The sequence below is a fragment of the Sorghum bicolor genome, chromosome 10 (genome assembly GCF_000003195.3).
Source record: "Sorghum bicolor cultivar BTx623 chromosome 10, Sorghum_bicolor_NCBIv3, whole genome shotgun sequence".
In the NCBI taxonomy this organism is placed as follows: Eukaryota; Viridiplantae; Streptophyta; class Magnoliopsida; order Poales; family Poaceae; genus Sorghum; species Sorghum bicolor.
In genome coordinates this window covers 51,521,543-51,543,408 of record NC_012879.2, presented here as the reverse complement: position 1 = coordinate 51,543,408, position 21,866 = coordinate 51,521,543, and the positions used below count along the sequence as shown (strand labels likewise).

Genomic DNA, 21,866 nt, shown 5'->3' with positions numbered 1-21,866 from the left:
GTCTCCTATACGCACAACATCTCCTTTCTCAACAGGCTTATAGGAACTAAACCGATTTCTATTAGTACAAATATGAAATGAACATGTAGAATCAAGTATTCATTCATCATAACCAGCAACACAACTAGCTACAACTACTAGACAATCTCTAGAATCAGAATTTTTAGCACCAGAAACAACAGAAGCATTATCATCAGAATTGCCTTTTCTCTTCTCCTTATTCTGAAGTTTCTTACAATCCTCAATAAAATGGTTTTTCTTCTTGCAATACTTACAAAACATCTTAGGGGGCTTGAACTTTAAATGGCCTCTTCCATCATAGCTCTTTGTCACGACTGTTGCTATTTTTATTGGAGGATCTATGTTCAGATCTGCCTCTCACATGCAATGCTTCACCCTTGGAGGATGACGAACCGTTAGAATGCTAAGGTCGTTGATTGTTGCCTCGATGGCTACTTTCTCTGGGACATCATGAGCTTTTGCTTTGACTTACATGAATCTCTATAAGTAGTCACTTAGTGCCTCTCCCTAGCTTTACTTGCAAAACTAGAACAAGTTTGTTGAAGTTAGGGACTCACTGGCAAAACCATTGAAGTTTCCTAAAATCTTGTCGTGAAGGTTTTCGCATGAATACACTATACTTGGCTTGAGCATGGAGTAGCCTGCAAGTGCATCACCTTCGGCTACAATTATGAAGGACTTAGCTAATACCGCCTCATTCCTACCTATGGAGGCTACTGCTGCTTCAAAACTCATGATGAATTGGTGAGGGTCTAAATTTCCATTAAATTTGGAAAGGGTAATTGGTTTGTAAGAGGTGGGCCATGGGGAAGTTTGGATGCCTTTGGATAAAAGAGATTTAGGGTCTATGGTTCTTCAGGTTTATGGGATTATGAGAGGTGAACCGAAGGTCAGCTGAGCTATTGCGGTTAAAGGAGGGTGAAGCTGGTTTTAGCTTGCTAAGCTTGTTTGGCGAGGTGTGTTGGAGGGTGGCTGTGGAGGCTACATACTTTGGATCTCTTCCTACAAAAGGACGAGTTGTTATCTGATCTAGGCTAAAGTCTGGGCTACTTGCTAGCTTGCGAAAAATGTCACCGCTACTCTGTCTTTCTTTTGCTGCAAGCTTTGCAACTGAGCATGCAGCTGTGGGAGCTCTTGCTTGGGCATTGAACCTAGTGCTTGCTAAACCTCTAGACCTAGGGGTTGATTTTGGTGCACTGGTTCCTCTTCAACTTAGTCCTCTTGGGCTGAAGTGTATGTGTTGTGGGTATTGTGCCTAGGCCTTCCTCTTAGGGTGGAGGTTGTTGATGCTCTTGCCGAGGCTTTCCTCTTTTATGCCATTGTGGGGTTTTGTTGGGCAACACGTGGTGGGAGCCAATGTCAGAACTGGGGGTTCCAGCGTGCGGAGTTGGGTAGGTCTTTGCCTGAATGGAGGTTCGGGCGAAGGTCCAAGTGACAAAAGGGGGCCAGCGGATAAGGAAAAGCAAGGGTTTCATTATTGTATTCACCAACCAAGACTCACAGTAATCAGTGCCCCTCTTTTATGGGGCATCATTCATTCTCTAGTCTTAGTACATAAATGCCCCATGACGGTGGTGATACATTCCAAGAATATCCTATTCTCAATCTACGATATCGTAGGCACATCTGTCATTTCTCCCGTGGGCCGCATATTTGTAGTGGGGCCTTCTCCTTTGGATTCCTCGGCCCAACTTTATAGCATCATTGGTGGCGGCTATTGCTACCCCATGCCTCGGCCTCCATACAAGCCTTCGCCCATACCGCCAAAGCCTCCACCCTCAACCAGCCCTTGGAGTCTACGCCTGTATTTCTCAAACCTTTGCCTCACGGGTCGGAGGCCTGACCTGCGTCACCTACATCATGCCAAAGGAAAGCAATGTTTGCATAAAAGTGGATTAACTTATAACAATTGACATTTTAGACCTCTCCCGGTGGTATGGAGCCTTTGACTTTCCAAGGCCTCCGTCATCTGTGTCGGAGGCCCGTGTCTTTGCCCCAAGCGTCACCAGCCAGCCCTGCCTCCGTCGGTAGGGGAGATCTACACCCCCAACACAAATAAAGTATCGATCATCTCAAGGTTCAAAGGGGTCTTTGCATGGCAATGCACCTCCATCTCCATGTATGCTAATGATGCTGTGATTTTTTACAATTTTGTTAAGCTTTAGACATAAAAAAACACTTTCGCATTAGGTGCAGGGGCCTCCCTCTTACAATCAGGAAGCTACAGAAGGTGGGTTTCCATCCACTTTTCAACAAAGGGTGTGACACCAATGACACGCTGGCGGGGGAGGAATAAACACATACTAGTTAGGGTATGCTCATCAAAGCGGTGTTTACATCGCACATGGTATACTTCTCCTTTGTACCTCCACAAGATGTGATCGAAATCCTTGTTACCAACATAAAACACTTTTTCTGGGCTAGAGATCAAGCCCTCACTGGTGGAAAATACAATGTAAAGTGGCCTAGGTCATGCAGACAAACTGAACTTGGAGGAATTTGGATCGTTGACATCAACAAACTTTCTAGAGTGATCATGCTCAAATGGTTATGGCCGGAATGGAAATCACAAGACAAACTTTGGGTAGGCATAAGTACGTTTGGCACTGAAATTCACAAGTTGTTGTACGCAACATTAGTTACGCTAACCACTGGAAATGGGGCAAGGCAATAGCAAAAGTTTGGCAATCTTCTTGGTGGCAAGGGCAAAGTGGGAGATGACATATGGTTCAGTCTTTAAGGCGTCACGAAGGAATAATTGCATTGTCTAGGAAGCTCGGTCTAGACGACAACACCTTACTCTTTGGTTCTCAAACTGGCACTATGGGGTTCTCCCATAGCTACGTTGTGTAAGCCGTTCTTTCAGCATTTTTTAATGAAATACACGTGAAATCGTGCTCTTGAGACCTTAACCTTACTCGCAGTAGTTCACCCCCAACTCTTACAAGAACATGTCCCACTTTGGCTAGCCCTTCGAGGGGTTCAACTATCACCAGATATTGAGGATCAAATTAATTACACAGAACTGGACCCTAAACGATGAATTCACAACATCCTCTGCAAGCAACAATGCAAGCACAATTTATAGGATCCACAAAAGTCATCTACTAAGAGCTTGTTTTGGGAAAGCATGGGGCTAGTGCAAGCGGTCGGTCGCACACGTGAGGGAACGGCTCTCTCGCCACCTGCCGTTGGAATGACCGGAGCAAGACACTGGGGAGACCACCATGCATGCATGCCGTGTTGCCGCAATTAGGGAGAGAGAGAAACACTTGCTTCCTATAGGGGAGGGAGGCCTTCCTTTCAACCACTTCCCGCCATTTGCTGATTTCTTGGACGACGTTCGCCATATATCCGTCTAGGAAGGCAAGCCATGGCCATTCTTTGAAACTCGCCGTAGCTCCATCTCTTGCTCCTGCCTCGCTTTCTGCTGCCCGGCCTGGTACGCACGCAGATTAATTATTATTGTGCTGTCTCCAAGATGAACGACCTGTTCTCGTCGAGCTCGTTCAAGAAGTATGCGGATTCGAGCCCGGCGACGTCGGCGGGTGGCACGGATGCCGGCAGCGAGAGCGTGGTTAACCTGGACAAGTTCTTCGAGGATGTGGAGGCGGTGAAGGAGGACATGCGCGGGCTGGAAGGCATGTACAAGGGCCTCCAGTCCACCAACGAGGAGACCAAGACGGCGCACGACGCCCGCACCGTCAAGTCCCTCCGCTCCCGCATGGACAAGGACGTCGAGCAGGTGCTCCGCCGCGCCAAGGCCATCAAGGGCAAGCTCGAGGAGCTCGACCGCTCCAACGCCACCTCCCGCAAGGTTCCCGGCTGCGGTCCGGGCTCCTCCACCGACCGCACCCGCACCTCCGTCGTCGCCGGCCTCGGCAAGAAGCTCAAGGACCTCATGGACGACTTCCAGGTACGGTTATACGTTACCATATATACAAGTTGTTTGTTCATCTCATCATTATTCATTCATCGTCCCTGTAATTAAGTAACGAACTGCGCAATTATATACATATAAATGCATCAGGGGCTGAGGGCGAGGATGGCGGCGGAGTACAAGGAGACGGTGGCGCGGCGGTACTACACGGTGACGGGGGAGAAGCCGGAGGACAGCACGATCGAGGCGCTCATCTCGTCGGGGGAGAGCGAGTCGTTCCTGCAGAAGGCGATCCAGGAGCAAGGGCGAGGGCAGGTGATGGACACCATCTCGGAGATCCAGGAGCGGCACGACGCCGTGAAGGACATCGAGCGCAGCCTCATGGACCTGCACCAGGTGTTCCTGGACATGGCGGCGCTCGTCGAGGCGCAGGGGCACCAGCTCAACGACATCGAGAGCCACGTCGCGCACGCCAGCTCCTTCGTGCGCAGGGGCACCGTCGAGCTGGAGTCCGCGCGCGAGTACCAGAAGAGCAGCCGCAAGTGGATGTGCATCGCCATCCTCGCCAGCATCGTGCTCATCGCCGTCCTCGTCTTGCCAGTGCTCGTCAACCTCCGAATCTTGACGCTCCCCACCAAACGATGATAATTCAGTCGGAGGCGCTCCCCTCTCGCTCTTCTTGTTTCTTCTTGTCTCCCGCTATATATATCCGTACTTCATTTGTTTTTTTTTTTTCTTCTTGTCAAGGATTCCGTTTTGTTTCCAGGTTTGTACCATTATATTATTTTATCTGTTTTTTTTCTTGGTAGAAGTAGTGGTTTCCAAAAGCATGCTTGTGTGCTGCTTGATTGAGAAGACATGCATGCATGGGACGTGTGGAGCTGTGAATTACAGTGACTTTGTAACAGTTTGGTACGTAATTTGAGATCGAAAGCCAATAGGTGTGGATGATCAGCTTTTCTGTTACATACAGGATATTTGGAATGTGGATTTCCATATGAATTTAATTAGGAGGAACTGCTATGTTTTACCGTTCTCTGCAAGATATACATAAGGATTTGGGTTCATCTTCTTGGTTAGATTTTATATATACCTACTAGGTTGAACATTTTTCCTTTAATAAATGCACTTTTTTAAATCACGATGGAACATTTTTTTCAAGGCTGTGGATAATTGTTTATTCTAGTATAGAAGAAACACTATATTTGCAAAAGAGAAAATCATTTGTTGACCTCACCCCTTCGCCTCGACGATCTCGGCCGACGCCTCAAGCGCTTCACTGAGCGAGTTACAAAGATGAGGGAGTCGCCACTTAATTTTTCGAGCTACCAAGAGACAAGGCGCCCTCGACATATGTGCACTGCCCTCACTTCCTAAGCAAAGCAAACGGATAGCGCCAAAAGCCACAACTCATATCTCGACAGCCAAGCCAGGCGAGTACCTTGTCACGAAGCGCCTCAAACTCTCCAGCGGGATGCCGCCTCCATCGACGTCGACAATGACGTCCAATGAGGTATTTAATAGCCACCCTATTCATATATGGGTGTTGCATGAGTTCTTCCCTTCGGTTGGCGATATAAGCGCGTGCAAGCAACGCCACCGCCCGACAGCTAGGGCATAGGGCTCCTTGCCAACACCTATAGATGGGCAATGGGTCAGCCCAGTCCAGCACAGCCCGACCGAGCCGGGCCAGGTAGGCCACGACGTGCCTTCGGGCCGTGCCGAGCTAGGCTTTGTGAATGGTTGACGGCCTAGGCATGGCCTACTGGGCCACTGTCGTGCTGGCACGATGAACCTAGCCTTTTTAGCAGGTCGGGTCGGCTCGAGGCCCAACAATGCAACTGAGAGGAGGGGAAGGTGAGGCGTAGAGGTGGTAGTGGCTGCCGGCGAGCTCACTCTAGGGGTGCTAGATCCGGCGAAGTAGCTAGTGAAGGAGTAGAGGACGCAGTGGCGAAGTAGCTGGAGGATGCACGACGATCAAGATTCGGAGCTCGGACACGCCACGTATGCTTCTGAGGTGCTTGTCTACCTATGGTGGTGGTACGGGGGCGAGGAGGAGGTGGCCACACTGTGCCGCATCCGAGGGAAGGAATGCAAGCATGGAGGGAGTCTCGAGCAGAAAGGACAGAGGGAGTCACGTGGCTCAAGGTAATTGAGGCGAGCACGAAGCCACAGAGGGAGTCACGAGCATAAGGGACGGAGGGAGTATCAAGCATAAGGGATGGAGGGAATCACGCCGCTTGAGTTGCACTACAAAGTGTGGCGTGAGGGTGGATTGAAAAAAGAAAGTTAGGATTTGAGGGAAGGAGGCTAGTGGGCTCTTAGACGAACCAGGCTGCTACGGTGGTCACCGCCTCGCCACCGGGCCTTTCACCAATTTGCGGGACATGCAGGGCCAGCCCGTGTGCCTAGAGTGCAGCCTAGGCATGGCCCTGTGTTTTGGGCCGTTCTAGCCCTGGCCTGCTCGTCACCGGGCCGGGTCGTGCTCGTGCGGGGCTAAAAATGTGGGCTTCGTGCCAGGCCGTCGTGCCATGGGCTGCATGTCCATTAATACCGGCACCACAAATTTGGGTCGATCTCTATCCAATGTAACAATCTAGCTTAGAGTATATTAGAGAGTGTATGAGCTTCCATGTAAATCTTTACTAACCCCTAGGGTGCCTGAAGGCATGTTGTATTAAACTTTTTCTCTACCTTGATGCTAGGACGCACGAATCTTTTATGTAATCGAGAAAAAAATAGAAATTATTGTAGCAAAAGAAAAAAATAGATTTTGAAATCAGCGACGTGGCTACTACCACCAGTCACATATACAAACCTTTTTTTAGGAACATTCATGATACCTACCTTTTTTAGAAATGCATGCTTTTTGTTTGGCTCTGGCCAGCCAACGATGATGGTGTCAGGAGATTCATGCTGCACAAGATGTTCTCGTTGCACGCAAATGTCAGCAAGGTCACCGAGCGTTCAGAAGAGGCTGATGTTGGGATGCAGCCTATGGCGGTTATCAATGGCTTTGTGTACTTATCTGCTGCCTGCCTCAGGGATCCTCTGTCTCCTCAGTGGTTCCTCTCCTTCTGCCTAGAAACAGACGAGATGAATTTTATCCATAAGGAACGCCAGCATAATGCTAACCAATATGAGATGGTACTGTTGTAGTCAAGGGTATCTTATTTCAGCTTCATTGTTTCTGTAGTAAAAATTAAGTAAATTGATCTGTATCATTAGATCTATTGCCCTACCAGCTGCCACAATATTTTTTCTATACAAAATCTTGTAATACTTATATGAGTCATCTTTATGCCATAGGAGGATTCAGAGACCAGAGTTACAGGAAACATTTCTGAAGATGATGGTAATATGGGCACAGAAGAAGCTTTCCCTGTCCTTTTCACTGCGTTGCAATCATTCAAAGAAAAATGCATTGATGATGGCAACTCCAATTTCGCAGAGATAGATTCCTTCTTACTTTGTTTCAAAAAGATTCCTTCTTACTTGATGATGATGATGAGAGAAACTCTCTTCTGAACAGAATCGCTACTTCAGAGTCGGGATTAGTAGCTGCAAGAGACCGTGTCTTGAGAATAGGTACTGAACCCAATAGCATGAGTGGGATGAAACTTGTTACTTCAGAGTAAGAATTAGCAGCCGCAAGAGACCGCGTCTTGAGAATAGGTACTGAATCCGATAGCATGGAAGGGATGGAGAGAGTGAGCTGCTGGCAAATGTGCAAGGTCATGTTGGGTAGAGCCTGTTCCCGATTCTTTACTGGGTAACCTTGGTCCTGGTGTCTTGTGACTCTTGTCATAATTTGGGCTTTTGTTGAGACATGTTGTGAGGGGAGAATGGTAGCACTTTCGTTTGTATTTGACAAATATTGTCTAATCATGTACTAACTAGACTTAGAGCAACCACAATGTGTGCCATAAGTTAGTCCATAGGATTAAAATATTTGCTATCAGGTAACTGGAACACTGTGAGACCAGTCCATAAAGGAGTCCATAGCAAAAGATATCCATAAGCTTATGGACTACCCATAGGGAATAAAAAATGCTACTTTTTCTCACTCCTCACTCTCTCTTTCTTGGCTTTGCACAGGATTGTAAAGAGAAATAATTTTTTGTCTTATATGGGACCCACTTTATGGACTAGTTGTTGACTGAAACATTGTGAAAACAACAATAGCTATTGTCCACTGACACAAAAGCTGCTTATATGGACTACTTAGTCTATATATATTGTGGTTGCCCTTAAAAGATTCTTCTCGTAAATTACAAGTAAATTGTGTAATTAGTTATTATTTTTATCTATATTTAATGTTCCATGTATGTGTCGCAAGATTCGATATGATAGAGAATCTGAAACTTTTTGCAAATTTTTTTGGGAACTAAACAAGGCCAGTGCTAGTACCTAGTAGTTTGGCTTCTTGTTCCAGGTCTGTTTAGTGTAACTATGAATACCTATGTCTAGTTGGCAAGGAACTTATTTGTTTTATATGCAGTAATATTAAGTGTCATCGTCAGTAGGTCTGTTGAGTGTAACTATCTGTACTTCTAGTTGGCAAGAAACTTATCTCATTATCTGCTTTATATGCAGTAATATCCAGTGTCATCGTTAGTATATGTTTGGTGTCTTTGCTCTGCATTGTTGAAATTGCTACTCAGGATACGACAGTGTGAGTTTGAAGGTGACGTGGCCAAATAATGTGCAAGATGCTATGGTGCAAGTTTCGTCTTGCAAAAGAAAAGTTTAGACTGCAGTCGTTCACTTGGATTTACTCCACACATCGTAATACAGGAGTGGGAGATATGTGATAGGAATATTGGGAAAATATATCCACGTTTGATTGTTTCGGAACAATAGTTTGCAACCTACCAAAACCTTTGCATCAAAAGCACCAGTGGTCTAGTGGTAGAATAGTACCCTGCCACGGTACAGACCCGGGTTCGATTCCCGGCTGGTGCATCTTTTTATGTTTTTGCGGTTTTATGAATCATGCTCCCATTTTATTATCAACTATATAGATCACCTTTGCTTTGCAGTTCAACTATATACACTTTGGCATTAACAGCTCAACCTTTAACAGAGAAGCCACAGATGGATCTAATGCTATGAACGATGGAGTTTATCTGGGCGTGCGAAGCTGCAGTCCCAGCAAACTTCAAATGTTTTGGTGCTTCAGCACGGTCAAAGTAAAAAGCTCCTGAGGCTAACTTCTCCTTAGGTTGCAACGCCAACCAAACCACTGTATCAGCTCCTTCGTCATTTGTTCTCAGGTTTCCAGACAATCTGAAATGATGGAATGCACCAGGAGATTATCAATACTTGATAGCACAGAACTATAACACGGCAAGCATGAACAAGGACAGCAAACCCCACTTTTCTGACAATCCAGGCAAGCTCTTGGCGACGCCAGGCGTATCAGCCCACCCAGGATGCATGGAGTAGAAACCAACTCCCTTGTTGCCGTATTTCTCAGCCCACCATTCAGTGAGTGCCACCTGAGACAGATATTCCATTAGCATAGTAATATCTTGATCTCATACAAAATTGGGCAGGCAATGCATAGTTCAATCTGGACAAACCTGAACTCTTTTGTTTCGAGCATATTGTTGTGTCCCATCGAAGGTGCCTTCGGTGAACTGAGGTTTTTAAGCAATGAGAGATGATGAGATTAAGCATAATGGAAATGAGATAAGACTAAGAGCCTGACATGTGGAAAAATGAGAGGTATGATGATTGACATATCAATATATCATAAGGGAGTGAAAAGGACTACATTCAAATGCTAGTTCATTTTCCGTAATGAACGAAAACTGACAAATTTCACCCTTTCCGTAACAAACAAGCATCTCATGGTAAAGGAAAATGGCTTTTTTAATAAACCCTTCACAACCTACAGAAAACAATCCAAAATCTGGAAGCTCTCCTAAGTCCCAAGTAAGGAATTGCACAACAGACAATGCAGATCTGTTCACTCCTATTTCCTAGGTTTGCCAATTTTGCCTCGAATGAACCCTCATGGCATGTTTCATCACAAACTTCAAACTTCAAAAAAAAAAAAAAAAAAAACTTCCTTGCTCCACATCATGAACTATGGTTCATCTTTTCAGACTACAGGTTTATATGATGTAAACGAAGGCAAATGAAGGCACATAGAAACTATAGTTTACCTGTAAGTCCTTGTTCAGTGGCTCGGTGTACATGCCTCCTGATGCAACTGTGATGACACGAGCATCTGGTGCTGCTTTCTCCAATAACGGCATAACTAGCTCTGTTAAAGTGTATGTTGCAGCTACATTGACAGCAAAATTGAGCTCCAACCTGTTCCAAAAAGGAAAAAGAAAAGGGCAAGCATATGATTTTAGTGATAAATTATTCATATGATGTATAAACTAATAGGCTGTTTGCAAATAAACCAACATATCATTTACCCTTCTGCTGTAGTCTCACGCTTGTGCTCTAGTAAGCCAGCATTGTTTACCTAGATGGCAAATTAATGGTTTTATCCCAACATTTGGTTAATCTGTTTTAAAGAAACTTTAAAGCATTGACATAAAAACTAAAAGCAGCTGGGAAAGAAGCAAAACTGCAGTGTGTTTGAAACAGCAGTACTCACCAAGACATGGAGTGGTTTATCCATTGAAGTGAACTTTGTTGCAAACGATTTTACTTCATTGATAGATGAAAGGTCACATATCTGCCACATGATAATAGTGTTGAGTCTTATTTTCTCATAACCAACGCACATCGTCATGAAGAACAGTTCAACCTTCCAAGCATGTAGGAGAATCAGCAAGCATCATACCTCCAGATGAACATTTGCATTGCCAGTTTTGGATCTTATTTGGTCAAGAGCAGCCTCCCCTCTCTCCTTGTTACGACAGAGCATATAGACGGTAGCACCACTGTAAGAATACAAACCAATATTTTTTTACAGGGAACCGCATAATGAAATCGGTAAATTGACCATTTTTTCCAGAACAAATCATCACTTTGAAACAAGGAATAGATCCATACTGTGAAGCCAAACCCTCAGCTGTAGCAAAACCAATGCCAGAATTCGCTCCAGTTACCAGGCAATTTTTCCCATCCAACCGGATCTGCATATCCTCCTCTCTGAATTTCTTTGCATGCTCCCTGTAAAAAAGGACACGTTAGGCCTTGTTTGGATGTTGTCGAATTCACCTCAATCCACATGTGTTGGAGTGGATTGAGGTGGAATTTAGTTCAAGTTCCACTCCAACCCACACCAACATATGTGGATTGATGCGAATCCGACAACATCCAAACAAGGCCTTAGCCTGATCATGAAAAAAAAATGGCATGTTCGTTTCAGAGGGGCGTGAGCGTTACGGATCTATTGTGCTGTTAGACACTACAAAACTTAATTCTTAATTGTTCAAGAGTGCCGATTTTTTAACACCATAATCTTTTTCTTTTTCTTTTTGTGAATTTGAACACCATAATCTTGATAACAGCTGGTCACTTCTGGGGATCAGCTCTAATCTGTTGAACAAAACCCTTTCAGTTACCGTTTAAAAACTGGGGTTTTTAATCCTGATGAAATTAAGCTAAATAGCCAGTGCCATGCTAAAATTTGGATCGGAAGGGGCGCTCAGCTTAGCTATCCTAGTCTAAATTCAATTTAAGGAACAATCGATTCCAACAAGGCCGGGCTCGCAAGAAACCAGCATTCGACAGCAACGAACGCGGTCGCACAAAATTGTGCGAGGTGCAGAGAAAGGACGAGTATTGGGGAGATGATTGAGGGGCCGGGGCGGAATGAGGCTTACAGGAAACCGGATTTGGTGAACTGGGTGAAGCCGTAGAGCCCAAACGCCGCCGTCCGCCATGCCTGCGGCTCCCCGCGAAAACACAATCAACGCAGATCACACACGCGTGAAAGCAACCAGAGCAAAATTATGCCTGCTCGCGCATTATCTGCACGATTAACAAGGTTTGGAGGCATAATAATCACCTTCTGGATAAACATCTTCGTCGCCCCCCTCTCTCTCCCTTTTTCTTCTTCTTCTTCCGCGCTCTCCCTTCTTCTTCCGCGCCAAGAGCCCAAGAAACGGGTAGCACTGTGCAGTTTCCTTCGCTCTGCGGCCTTCTCGAAGGCGAGAACGGAGGAGAAGGCAGAACAGCAGGATGGTCACTCACTCAAGACTCAAGGAGCCGCGCCTCGGTGGCCGATGCTCCGCCGCGCAAGATGGCAGGGCCAGGCCGTCGTCGCCTACGCTTTCCGTCTCCACCGGCCGTGAGTGGCACGGCGTCCGTTGTGCTGGTGCCTGGTGGGCCGCTGATGCAGCTCTCGGGCGGGCTGGGCTCCACTGGTGTCTTGCTTGGTTCCGTCTCCTTTTGGTTGTGGGCTGGCCCAAGACGAGTTGGGCCGTGCCGCTGGATTGGGCCTGATCGATTTGTTCGATGTAGCGGCTGGGGCTGCAAGACCCACATCTCATCCTGGACTTTCTTTCTGTTTAAAAAAAGGATCACCTTTGGGCTTCTTGGCATGCATGGGCTCTTGACTTGCCGTTGTCCAACTCCATGCAATACTCCGTATGCAAGTACTCCCTCCATCCTAAATTGTAAGTCATTCCAAAAATCTTGGAGAGTCAAAGTATTTTCATGTTTGACCAAAATTATAGACATAAATACTAAGATTTGTAACGTAAAGTGAATATACTATGAAAATATAATTAAAAAAGAATCTAATGATATTTAGTTGGTATCATAATAATAATTATTTTATTATATAAATTTGGTCAAAGTTAGAAAAGTTTGACTCTCCAAGATTCTTGGAATGACTTACAATTTGGGATGGAGGGAGTATATGATATGAAAAGGAAGCTAAACAAAAGTAACAAAAAATAGCCAAAAATAAAAACGTTGATTAGTTTCGCTCACCCCTTCAGAAATACGGACTAGCTAGTACGTAATCAAGAGACAGGAACTTGTGTAACTCCACAGGGAGCGGTGCGGTTAATTAAAAACGATGAGAATAAAAAATAAACATATCGTTATCTCTGTAGCTTTTTTTGACTTCCATGCATAAACTTCAGCGAACAAAAATCTCATTGGTACACGCAGAGGAGATTCACATTTTGGTATCCCAAGCCGCTGATGGTACGATCAGAGGCAGCGGCCACAGTAGTACGTAGGGTTTTTGGGGCTCCATGCTTGGCCGGACAAAACCTTCACAGATGATATGATGGGCGAGACACAGCACAGTAGCATCCATAACTACTTGCGGTACTGGTAGGCTGTCCGATCTGCAAACGAGACCAATTTCTCACCGCAACCAAAGCGGCTGGGCTGCACAAAAAGCCAAGTAAATACATGCTTAATCTAGCTTAATTATTGTAGACTTTACTCTTTAGAGAGCCCCATGACATAAACTTTTAACCTATACCGTAAGTACTACCTCAGGCCTTGTTTAGTTCCGAAAAAATTTCGGATTTCGCTACTGTATCACTTTCGTTTTTATTTGACAAATATTATCTAATTATAAACTAACTAGGATCAAAAGATTCGTCTCGTGATTTACAGACAAACTGTGTAGTTTTTGTTTTCGTCTATATTTAATGCTTTATGCATGTGCCGCAAGATTTGATGTGATTGAGAATCTTGAAAATTTTTTGGATTTTGGGGTGAACTAAACAAGGCGTCAGTTAGGGAATACCTATGGCTACGAGCTCACACTCAGTGATGCCTCTCACAAGTCACATAGACACATACACACACACTGCTCATCGTCCTGCAGCAGCTGTGCTGTACTGTAGTCTGTAGGGCTTGGGTGTCTCTCGTTCTCGGTTTGCTCCAAATGATGCCTCAAGTACTGTCGCCAACAATTTTTCTATATGCTGCCGTTTGGATAGATAATTGGCCATCATCGGTTTCTTAAAAGAAAAATAGCGGCCACGTCGATGCGGTACTGACATCGGGACACGAGGAGAGTACCTATAGATTATGGCTGTTTGCCTTTGCGATTAGGGCCGCGGGTAATTATTGTTAGCGCCGCTCGAGCCGCGCGCGCCCCTGCCCGGCTGCCGCCAAGCGGATGTGAGGGCACTCAAATACAAACCATCGTGATTTCTATAGATATTAATTGTAGTGCTACCTAAGTATTTTGCTGATATGGTAAAAGAGTTATTAAAGAGAGAGAACAAAAATTATAGAAACTAGATCTAAGTTAGAAACCATATCAACACAAAATCTGGCTAAGAATGGAGAGAGAATGAATGTGATGGGATATAAAAATATTCTATAGAAACTATCCATTAACACCATAGTTTCTATATATATAGTATCTAGTTACTAGCATTGGCAGTGCCCTGACTGCGCGTCCCCACGCGTGAGCCGCGTTGCGCTGCGCTAGTCTGTCGTGCAAGTCACCGGGGAGCAGCATAGTAGTAGGGCTTAGCTAGTGCTGACTTGGTGTAGGAATCTCTTGTGATCGATCGACTCAATCACCCTAAAATTACTATTGATTGATTTGTTATGAGAGAAAAATATTATTAAATAATGATATATTCGACGATAAGTTCAAGCAAACATGCTGATAGACTGCTTGTGTTGTTTGGTAGCATGTATGCAAGGAAGGGGTCGTGCCAAGCTGCCAACCACTAATTCATTTTTTCGATAAAGGAAATTTCATTAATTCAAGTTTAATACATCGAGTAGATAAAAAGATCTTAAAATACTTCTAGCCTTTGCATAATGAGGATGCACATCGCCTTACGAAGTTTTACGAGGTACGAACATACTAATAACACGCAATCCATACACTAGCTAGACTGACACCCATAAGCCTAGGTAAAAAACCTTCTTGACCACCCACTCCAATTGTTGACATGTCGCTGCAACCATTGTGGACATGATTAGTTACTAGTTCGGGTAGGCTATCAGTGCTAGACGACGATGACACCTACGAACATCACTCCTTTGCTAGAGGTGTAGTCAAGTTCCGACGACGATGACACCTACGGACATCATTCCTTTGCTAGAGGTCTAGAGGTGTAGTCAAGTTTTCGACGATGATGACACCTACGGACATCATTCCTTTACTAAAAAAAATCTTTACCGCGACCTTTCAAAAGCCCCCTCCGAGGCGGGCAAGAAAGTCAACCGCCTCGGTTAATGCCAAGCATTCACTTTTTAAAAATCCATTAACCGAGACAGACATTATAACACAACCGCCTAAATTAATAGATATTATCCGAGGCGGACATCCTAACACAACTGCCTCGGTAAATCATTAACCGGGGCGAGCATTATAATTGAACCGCCTCGATAAATCAAGCCTAGCCTGCTAGCCCACACACAGCTCCAATATATAAACAAAATGAGCAGCAAACGCTAACTGCCTCATCCCTCTCTCAGAGCCACACCTGCCTCTCCCTCCCCTCGACTCCCGATCTTCTCACCTCTCGATCTCCTCCCCTCCCTCCATGGCCCCCTCCCAACGGCGGCACGGGCTGCCTAGCCCTCCCCCGACGATGCGCTCCTCGTCCCCTCCCTCTCCACGGCTAGACCCAAGCGGCCGGAGGTCGAATCACGCATGGGTTTGGTCAAGAGAGGACGGATTCATGTGGATTTGTTTGTGTGCGGGCATCTGATTGCCCAAGGCGGCTTGCACGCGGCCGGCAAGCTAGGTAGGGTGGCGTGGATCCGTCCTTCCTCGAGCAGATCCAGTGGGAGGTCGTGGTGCTCCCCTCCTTCCTCGGCCGGATCCGGCACCACCACTGCGAGATCAAGCTCCACATGTGCGGCGGCCGCGCTCCGGCAGTGGCCCAGGCACGACGGGTGCAGCGTTGGTCGGGCTCCACTAGCGGCTTCTCTAGGTGCGGATGCTACCGCGACATCACATCCAGGTGCGGTTCCGGTGGTGGCAGATCTCGGACGACGGCGGCAAGTCTGGGCTCGATGTCGGGCCCGTATGGGCAAACGTTGGGCTTAGCTTTTTTTTATTTTTCCCAATTAACCGTGGTGGGCAGGGGCCAACCGCCTTGGTTAATCACCCATTAACGGTGACCTTTCATCCATGGCGGTTGCCCTTGCCCTCCATCATTGGCGGACGCACGAGGGGGGCTGGGGTGGCTGCAGCCCCCCTCTTGGGCTCAAATATTTTTTAACATGTTTTCTTTTTTAGCAAATGATTCCATATATTTGATATTTTTCTATGCTTATTTTATGAATCTTTGTTTTTGAACACTTTGAATCAATATTGAATTATCAATCTTAGCTATATTTGTTAGGTCTTGTTTAGTTCCCAAAATATTTTGCAAAATTTCTCAGATTTCCCATCACATCTAATTTTGCGCACATACATGAAGCACTAAATATAGATAAAAGAAATAACTAATTACACAGTCTACCTGTAATTTGCGAGACGAATCTTTTGAGCCTAGTTAGTCCATGATCGGACAATATTTGTCAAATACAAACGAAAATACTATTATTCCTATTTTGTAAAAAAAATTGGAACTAAACAAGACCTTAGTGTACTGGATTGAGCGAGCAAAAAAAATTTAGCATGTATTATTTAGCCCCCCTCTTGGTCCAATTCTGGATCCGCCACTGCCCTCCATGGAAAACCAAAAGTGCCCACCACAGATAAGAATTTTTGTAGTAGTGCCGCTTGAAGACATATGAGGTGGAGAGTTGCTTCTACGCAAGATCAAGACAAGTTGAAAGCAAGGAAAATGAAAAAGTTTTGAAGCTTAGTCTTTCTAGCTTTTTTAGTCACTAAACGCTATTTCTTGTTGTTTTTGCTCCTCTATTTTGAGGCTTTGAGCCTAAGAGCTCATGTAACTTTTGGCTCTGTATATCCCAGGCAGATAGAGAGGCAAAGTTTTATATTTATTATCTAAAAGAAGTTACTAGTTAGGGCTAAAAATTAGTTCAAAATAGCTATGATTATTGGCTACTTAATTAGTTAACAACTAGTTAAAGACTTCACTAAAAAATTAGCTTACCTATTAACCTTCCTATTTAGATGTACTAGAGCTAATTTAACGAGCTAACAAATAGCTGAATTATGAGCACTTTGGTCTATGAGGACATGCGCTCCAAAAGAACACTCACCAACTATTATGTCACTTATATTTCTTAAACATTTATATGACTCAACTTGACTAGAATTCCAATAGGCTGTTTGGTTTGCCGGATCAAGCTGTCCGGTTCATCATGGCTTCACACGAGGTGGCTCCTGTTTTTCCAGCGAATGATGAGTTGATTCCAAAAGAATGAACATCAGTCTTTAACTACGAAGTGCGAGATGACACCGTTCCACACCTCATTCAAACAGGTTAATAGGTTCGGACTTAGGTTCGGATGGCTTGAGACACTACTAAAAAAATTGTAACCTTTTCAAAACCCCTTCGGAGGCGGGCATGATTTTAAACCACCGGTCGCTTTTTATTAACCGAGGCAGTTACAAACAACTGTCTTGCAAAATCGATTTACGGAGACGGTTAAAAATAACCGCCTTCAAAAATCTATTAACCGAGATGGGTTTTATAAGTGGCCCGCTTCCACAAATACCACCATTTTCGGAGGTGGCCCAATTATAAAACCCGCCTCGGTTAATAGTGGTCGAGCCTAGTAGAAAGCCCACTTGGCCAGTAAGTGGTCACGCTATATAAATGTAAGAAACCCTAGGTCTCTCTCACTAGCCCATTCCTAACGCCCCTCCCACTCCCGCTTCCCTTCCCTCTCCCTCAGATCCACTCTTGCCGACACTCCCTCTCCCTCTGCATCCCTTTGTGTCTCTCTCACTCCCTTTCCCTCTATCTCTCCAACTCCCTCTCTCTCATGAGTGCTAGGCGGGTCCAGTGGAGCGGACCCGCTGGCGGTGTAGCATCGGTGGCACGTGGGGTGGCTCCGAGGGCGCGGGCCGCTAGCGTTGCAGTGTCGCTGGTGTGCGGGGGGCGGCTTTAGTGGTGGCAGAGTGGCTCTGAGGGCGTGGTGGTGGTGGCGGAGGCGGTGCGGTCGGGCGCAGGACCATGGGCGGCACGGTAGCGCAGCTCCCATCTCTGTTCTCCATGTGACACAGCGCGGCTCCCACCTCTCCTCTCTCGACGGCGTGCATCCTGATCCAACGTCGTGCAGCTGGATCCCGGCGATCGGAGGCTAGATCCGGCGGTGGGCGACCATATCGAGAGGCGGGCGGGCAAATCCTGGTGGTCCGAGCTTGTCTCTGGATTTTTTTTCTTTTTTTTCTTTTATTTATTTGATTAACTGAGGCGGGCAGTAAAATGCCTCGGAAAATACTATATTTACTGTGACCTTTGATCCTCGGTTAATCGTTTATGCCTGCCTTAGTTAAAATTATTGTAGTAGTGAGAGCCAATTGTTGATACAATCCAAACAGATTGCAAAAGTTCACATGAAAATAATGCTCTAGCATGTCTTTGAACAAAATTGTATCCTTGTATTTTGGAATGAATGGAGTAACCTCTAACATGTGTTAGGGCTCTCGACCGGTTTGGATAGGATAGAGATTATAAAAATTCTAAGTTATTTTCGAAAAAAAAAGAAATCTAAGTCATGGTTATTAGGTACTATAAAAATCTAGATAGTAAAATCTATCTAAGTTATGCTAACTTATATTTTTTTTTATAAAAACTATGAACAATTATAAGAAATATAAAAAGTCTAAGAACTATGTAGGCAAAATTGAGATGGTTACTGGTTAGATTACTTGTGTGTGGTGACCTTACCAATTGTAGCATATTTTTTGGCTTAAAAAATGGCGAGTTGCTTCTTTGCAAAGGTGCATATATTGTTGTCTGTTTAAAAAACGGCGAGTTGCTTGGTGCAGATTATCGTCTTCGTGAGGAAAAGCAATCGTTTAAAGTTTTGATTTACTCTACCGTCCGATATTTATGCAGGCTCGTAAATACTTGTTATAGTATTCTATACGGATTGCTTTTCTATTATTAAAACTTGTTTTTTTCTCTCTTTTTCTTGCGCGATGATGAAACGTGTTTTTCCTCACGCAAGAGTATTTAATTGTCTTTATTAGGTATCAAATATGGACAACTACGACTCCGTGTGTAGATCTATTTAGAATTAGAGCATGTACTACATTTACAATATAGGACTTTGGCTTTAGATTTCTTGTTTCTGTTCTGAAGTTTGTCTGAGATAGTTGTATTCTTTGTACATTAAGTATTACATGCACGTAACTTTTTTTGTTCGGAGAATAGGATCAGCTAGAATAAGAGTTAAGGGAAACCTGAGGGAGGTGGTATATGAGAAACAACAACAAAATACTAATAGAAAAGAATATGGAAGCCGGACTCTCTCTCTCTCCCCCTCTTGAGTCGGCGGACTCTTTAACAATACGCTGTTGTTTTTCCTTAATCCTCTCGACATGTTTCCTTATATGATACTCCCTCCATATATACCTGATTTAGTTGACGTTTAGGACATGATTGTGCTTACCAAGGAGTGATTAATTATAGGGTATTTTTTTCTCCTTTGCCCCTATTAAATAACGCTGCAGGTGTTACCTTTATAGCAATGTTGCATAGCTCAAGTGGCTGGTTCTCTACGTTCAGCGCTGGAGGTCGACGGTTTGAATCCTCGCCAACACGCTTTTTTTTGATGGTCGTGAAGTCAGAAGGTGGAGCGACGGGGGCATTTGCGTCCAAACTAATGCTGCGAGTGCACAGCGACATCTTTTACGAGAACCTCGCAGGAGGCCAGAACGACAAGTAATTCAAGTACGGAGGGAGTAAGTCTGTTTGAAACTCCTTTTCCTAGCACACTTATGTCTACCTTTGCACAATTTATTTTTGATCGGTTGCACATTTGAGAATAGGAGACAGAGACTTTTTGGAATCGAACTAGAGCTATTAACAGGACTTATATATATGCCCAACGTTGTTCTAAATCTTATCCAAAGCGATTTTCTTTTTAGGTATGGAGGGAGTGCTACATTATTCTCTTGAAGATGTTCATAAAACGATTGTACCATCATATGGATGTATTTGTTGTGTATACGTACACATGATTGTTTACATCTCTACTTTCTTTTGTTAAAAGAAAAAGAACACTCCCTAGGGAGTTCTGCAAATAACACGGCCTCCACGACTCACCAACAAGTGCTCTGGGCCTCTCGTTGCTGCACGAGCAAGTCAAGTGCTTGATGGTTCGTTCTCACGATCCAAGCCAAAACGCACCTACCGGTACCGGATGGCGGGGGGGGACAGCGACCACGCCGCCGCAGTGAAAACCCGCATGAAACCTCGTGCCGGCGACGCCGATCGATCGAGCCACCACCACCCACACCCAGCCACCCAGGCATGGGAGCGAGGCGCTGCTGCTCCTCTTTCCCTGGGCAGCAGCCACGAGTGCCAACCTGACTCTGACACTGAACTGAAGGGGAGCCCCATGGCTTGCGGCGTGGCAGCAGTGCCCACGGGACCGGACCGGCACACGCAGCTGCTCACGTGCGCCTCCGAATTTCCCGAGGATCTCGCTCGCCGTACGACCGCGCGCACATGTTTATATGCGCGGCTCTCAGTCTCACGGGCGGTAGGGCCGACCGGTTGGAGGCGAGTGATCACCGACAGCCGCCTGCTCCAAGTATCACACCACATCTTCAGCTTGTTTCCAGTTGGGCAGGGGCCATGGATGTCTCCGGAGGCTGTCCAATGGCTTGTTGGCCTGGGCCTTGTTTAGTTCCGAAAAGATTTCGGATTTCGATACTGTAGCACTTTCGTTTGTTCGTGACAAATATTATTCAATTATGGACTAACTAGGATCAAAAGATTCGTCTCGCGATTTTCAGCTAAACTGTGTAATTAGTTTTTGCTTTCGTCTATATTTAATGCTTCATGCATGTGCCGCAAATTCGATGCGACGGACAATCTTGAAAACTTTTTGCTTTTTGGGGTGAACTAAACAAGGCCCTAATCATATATATACTCACCCTCAATCGATTCGCTAGTTTGAAAAGTCATGGTAAAAATATTGTTCACTAATTTTTTATAAGAAAAAAATATTATTGGTTGGCAGAAAAAGCGTGACTTATAAAACAAGCGAACTGGCTTACTAAGAAGAGTGACTTTTTTTACTTTCAGACATCATATTTGACCGTTTGTCTTATTAAAAAATTTCATGTAAATTATAAAATAAATTAATCATGAGTAAAATATCTCTAATGATAAAATAAGTCTTAACAAAATATATAATATTTATATAAAAAATTTGAATAAAACGAATGGTCAAATAAGATGTCTGAAATTCTAAAACGACACTTTTTTGACAGAGGGAGTACTCGGTAGGCCGAGAGTCAATTTTACAAATTTAGCTAACAATCATGCAGTTTAATTTTATATAGATTTAGCCATTTAGGGCATACTAATGCTTTATCACTAGATTTGCGTGCATTTACAATGTATTAAGACATTATAAGTACTATACGATAAATAACTATTAAGAACTTCAAACCCTGAAATTCGTATTTATACATTCCCTCTATCTAATAAACATGGTCACATTCCACAGCATACGAGATATGCCATTTAGGATAGGGATCTCTTTTTATTCTAATCTGCTAATCCGAATCCTTGACATGCTTTGCTTGAGACGATGACCCTGTTATTTGACTCTTCCTTTTCTTATTATGCTAATGTCGTGATTGTTTTTTGAGTGGTACATAATCTTCCTTATGACTGCCAAACTAGATTTTCGTATGGTAGAAAATAAAGTTTAACTGAACGTTTTTACTGATTTCCAACAGAAACCTACAAAAATTAGAAAAAATATACTTCTCTGTTGTACATTCTTTTGTAGTACTCTAAAGGTCCAAATGCAACATACAAGGCTCACACAATCGATACATAGACTAGTCTCGGTGAAAATTTTATACTCATTCATTATAATGCCACATCCGCAAAAGTGATGAGGTGACATAGAAATTAAGAGGAGAAAGAGAAGTTTTATCCCT

The 21,866-nt window shown here is 44.5% G+C and overlaps 2 protein-coding genes and 1 non-coding gene across 3 annotated transcripts; 2 read left to right on the top strand and 1 right to left on the bottom strand.

Moving 5' to 3' along the window:
- Positions 3,502-4,867, top strand: LOC8079327 (syntaxin-124). The gene is made up of 2 exons (XM_002438574.2): positions 3,502-3,937; positions 4,052-4,867. The coding sequence occupies exons 1-2, from the start codon at positions 3,503-3,505 to the stop codon at positions 4,544-4,546; spliced, it is 930 nt and encodes a 309-aa protein (XP_002438619.1). The 5' UTR covers position 3,502; the 3' UTR covers positions 4,547-4,867.
- On the top strand, positions 8,796-8,866 carry TRNAG-GCC. Its single transcript has one exon. It is a non-coding gene; the product is annotated as a tRNA-Gly (tRNA).
- Positions 8,886-12,133, bottom strand: LOC8065043 (dehydrogenase/reductase SDR family member 12). The gene is made up of 10 exons (XM_002437165.2): positions 11,883-12,133; positions 11,698-11,759; positions 10,922-11,041; positions 10,710-10,809; positions 10,521-10,601; positions 10,336-10,385; positions 10,075-10,225; positions 9,487-9,543; positions 9,281-9,402; positions 8,886-9,190 (listed from the first exon to the last, which is right to left on the bottom strand). The coding sequence occupies exons 1-10, from the start codon at positions 11,895-11,897 to the stop codon at positions 8,974-8,976; spliced, it is 975 nt and encodes a 324-aa protein (XP_002437210.1). The 5' UTR covers positions 11,898-12,133; the 3' UTR covers positions 8,886-8,973.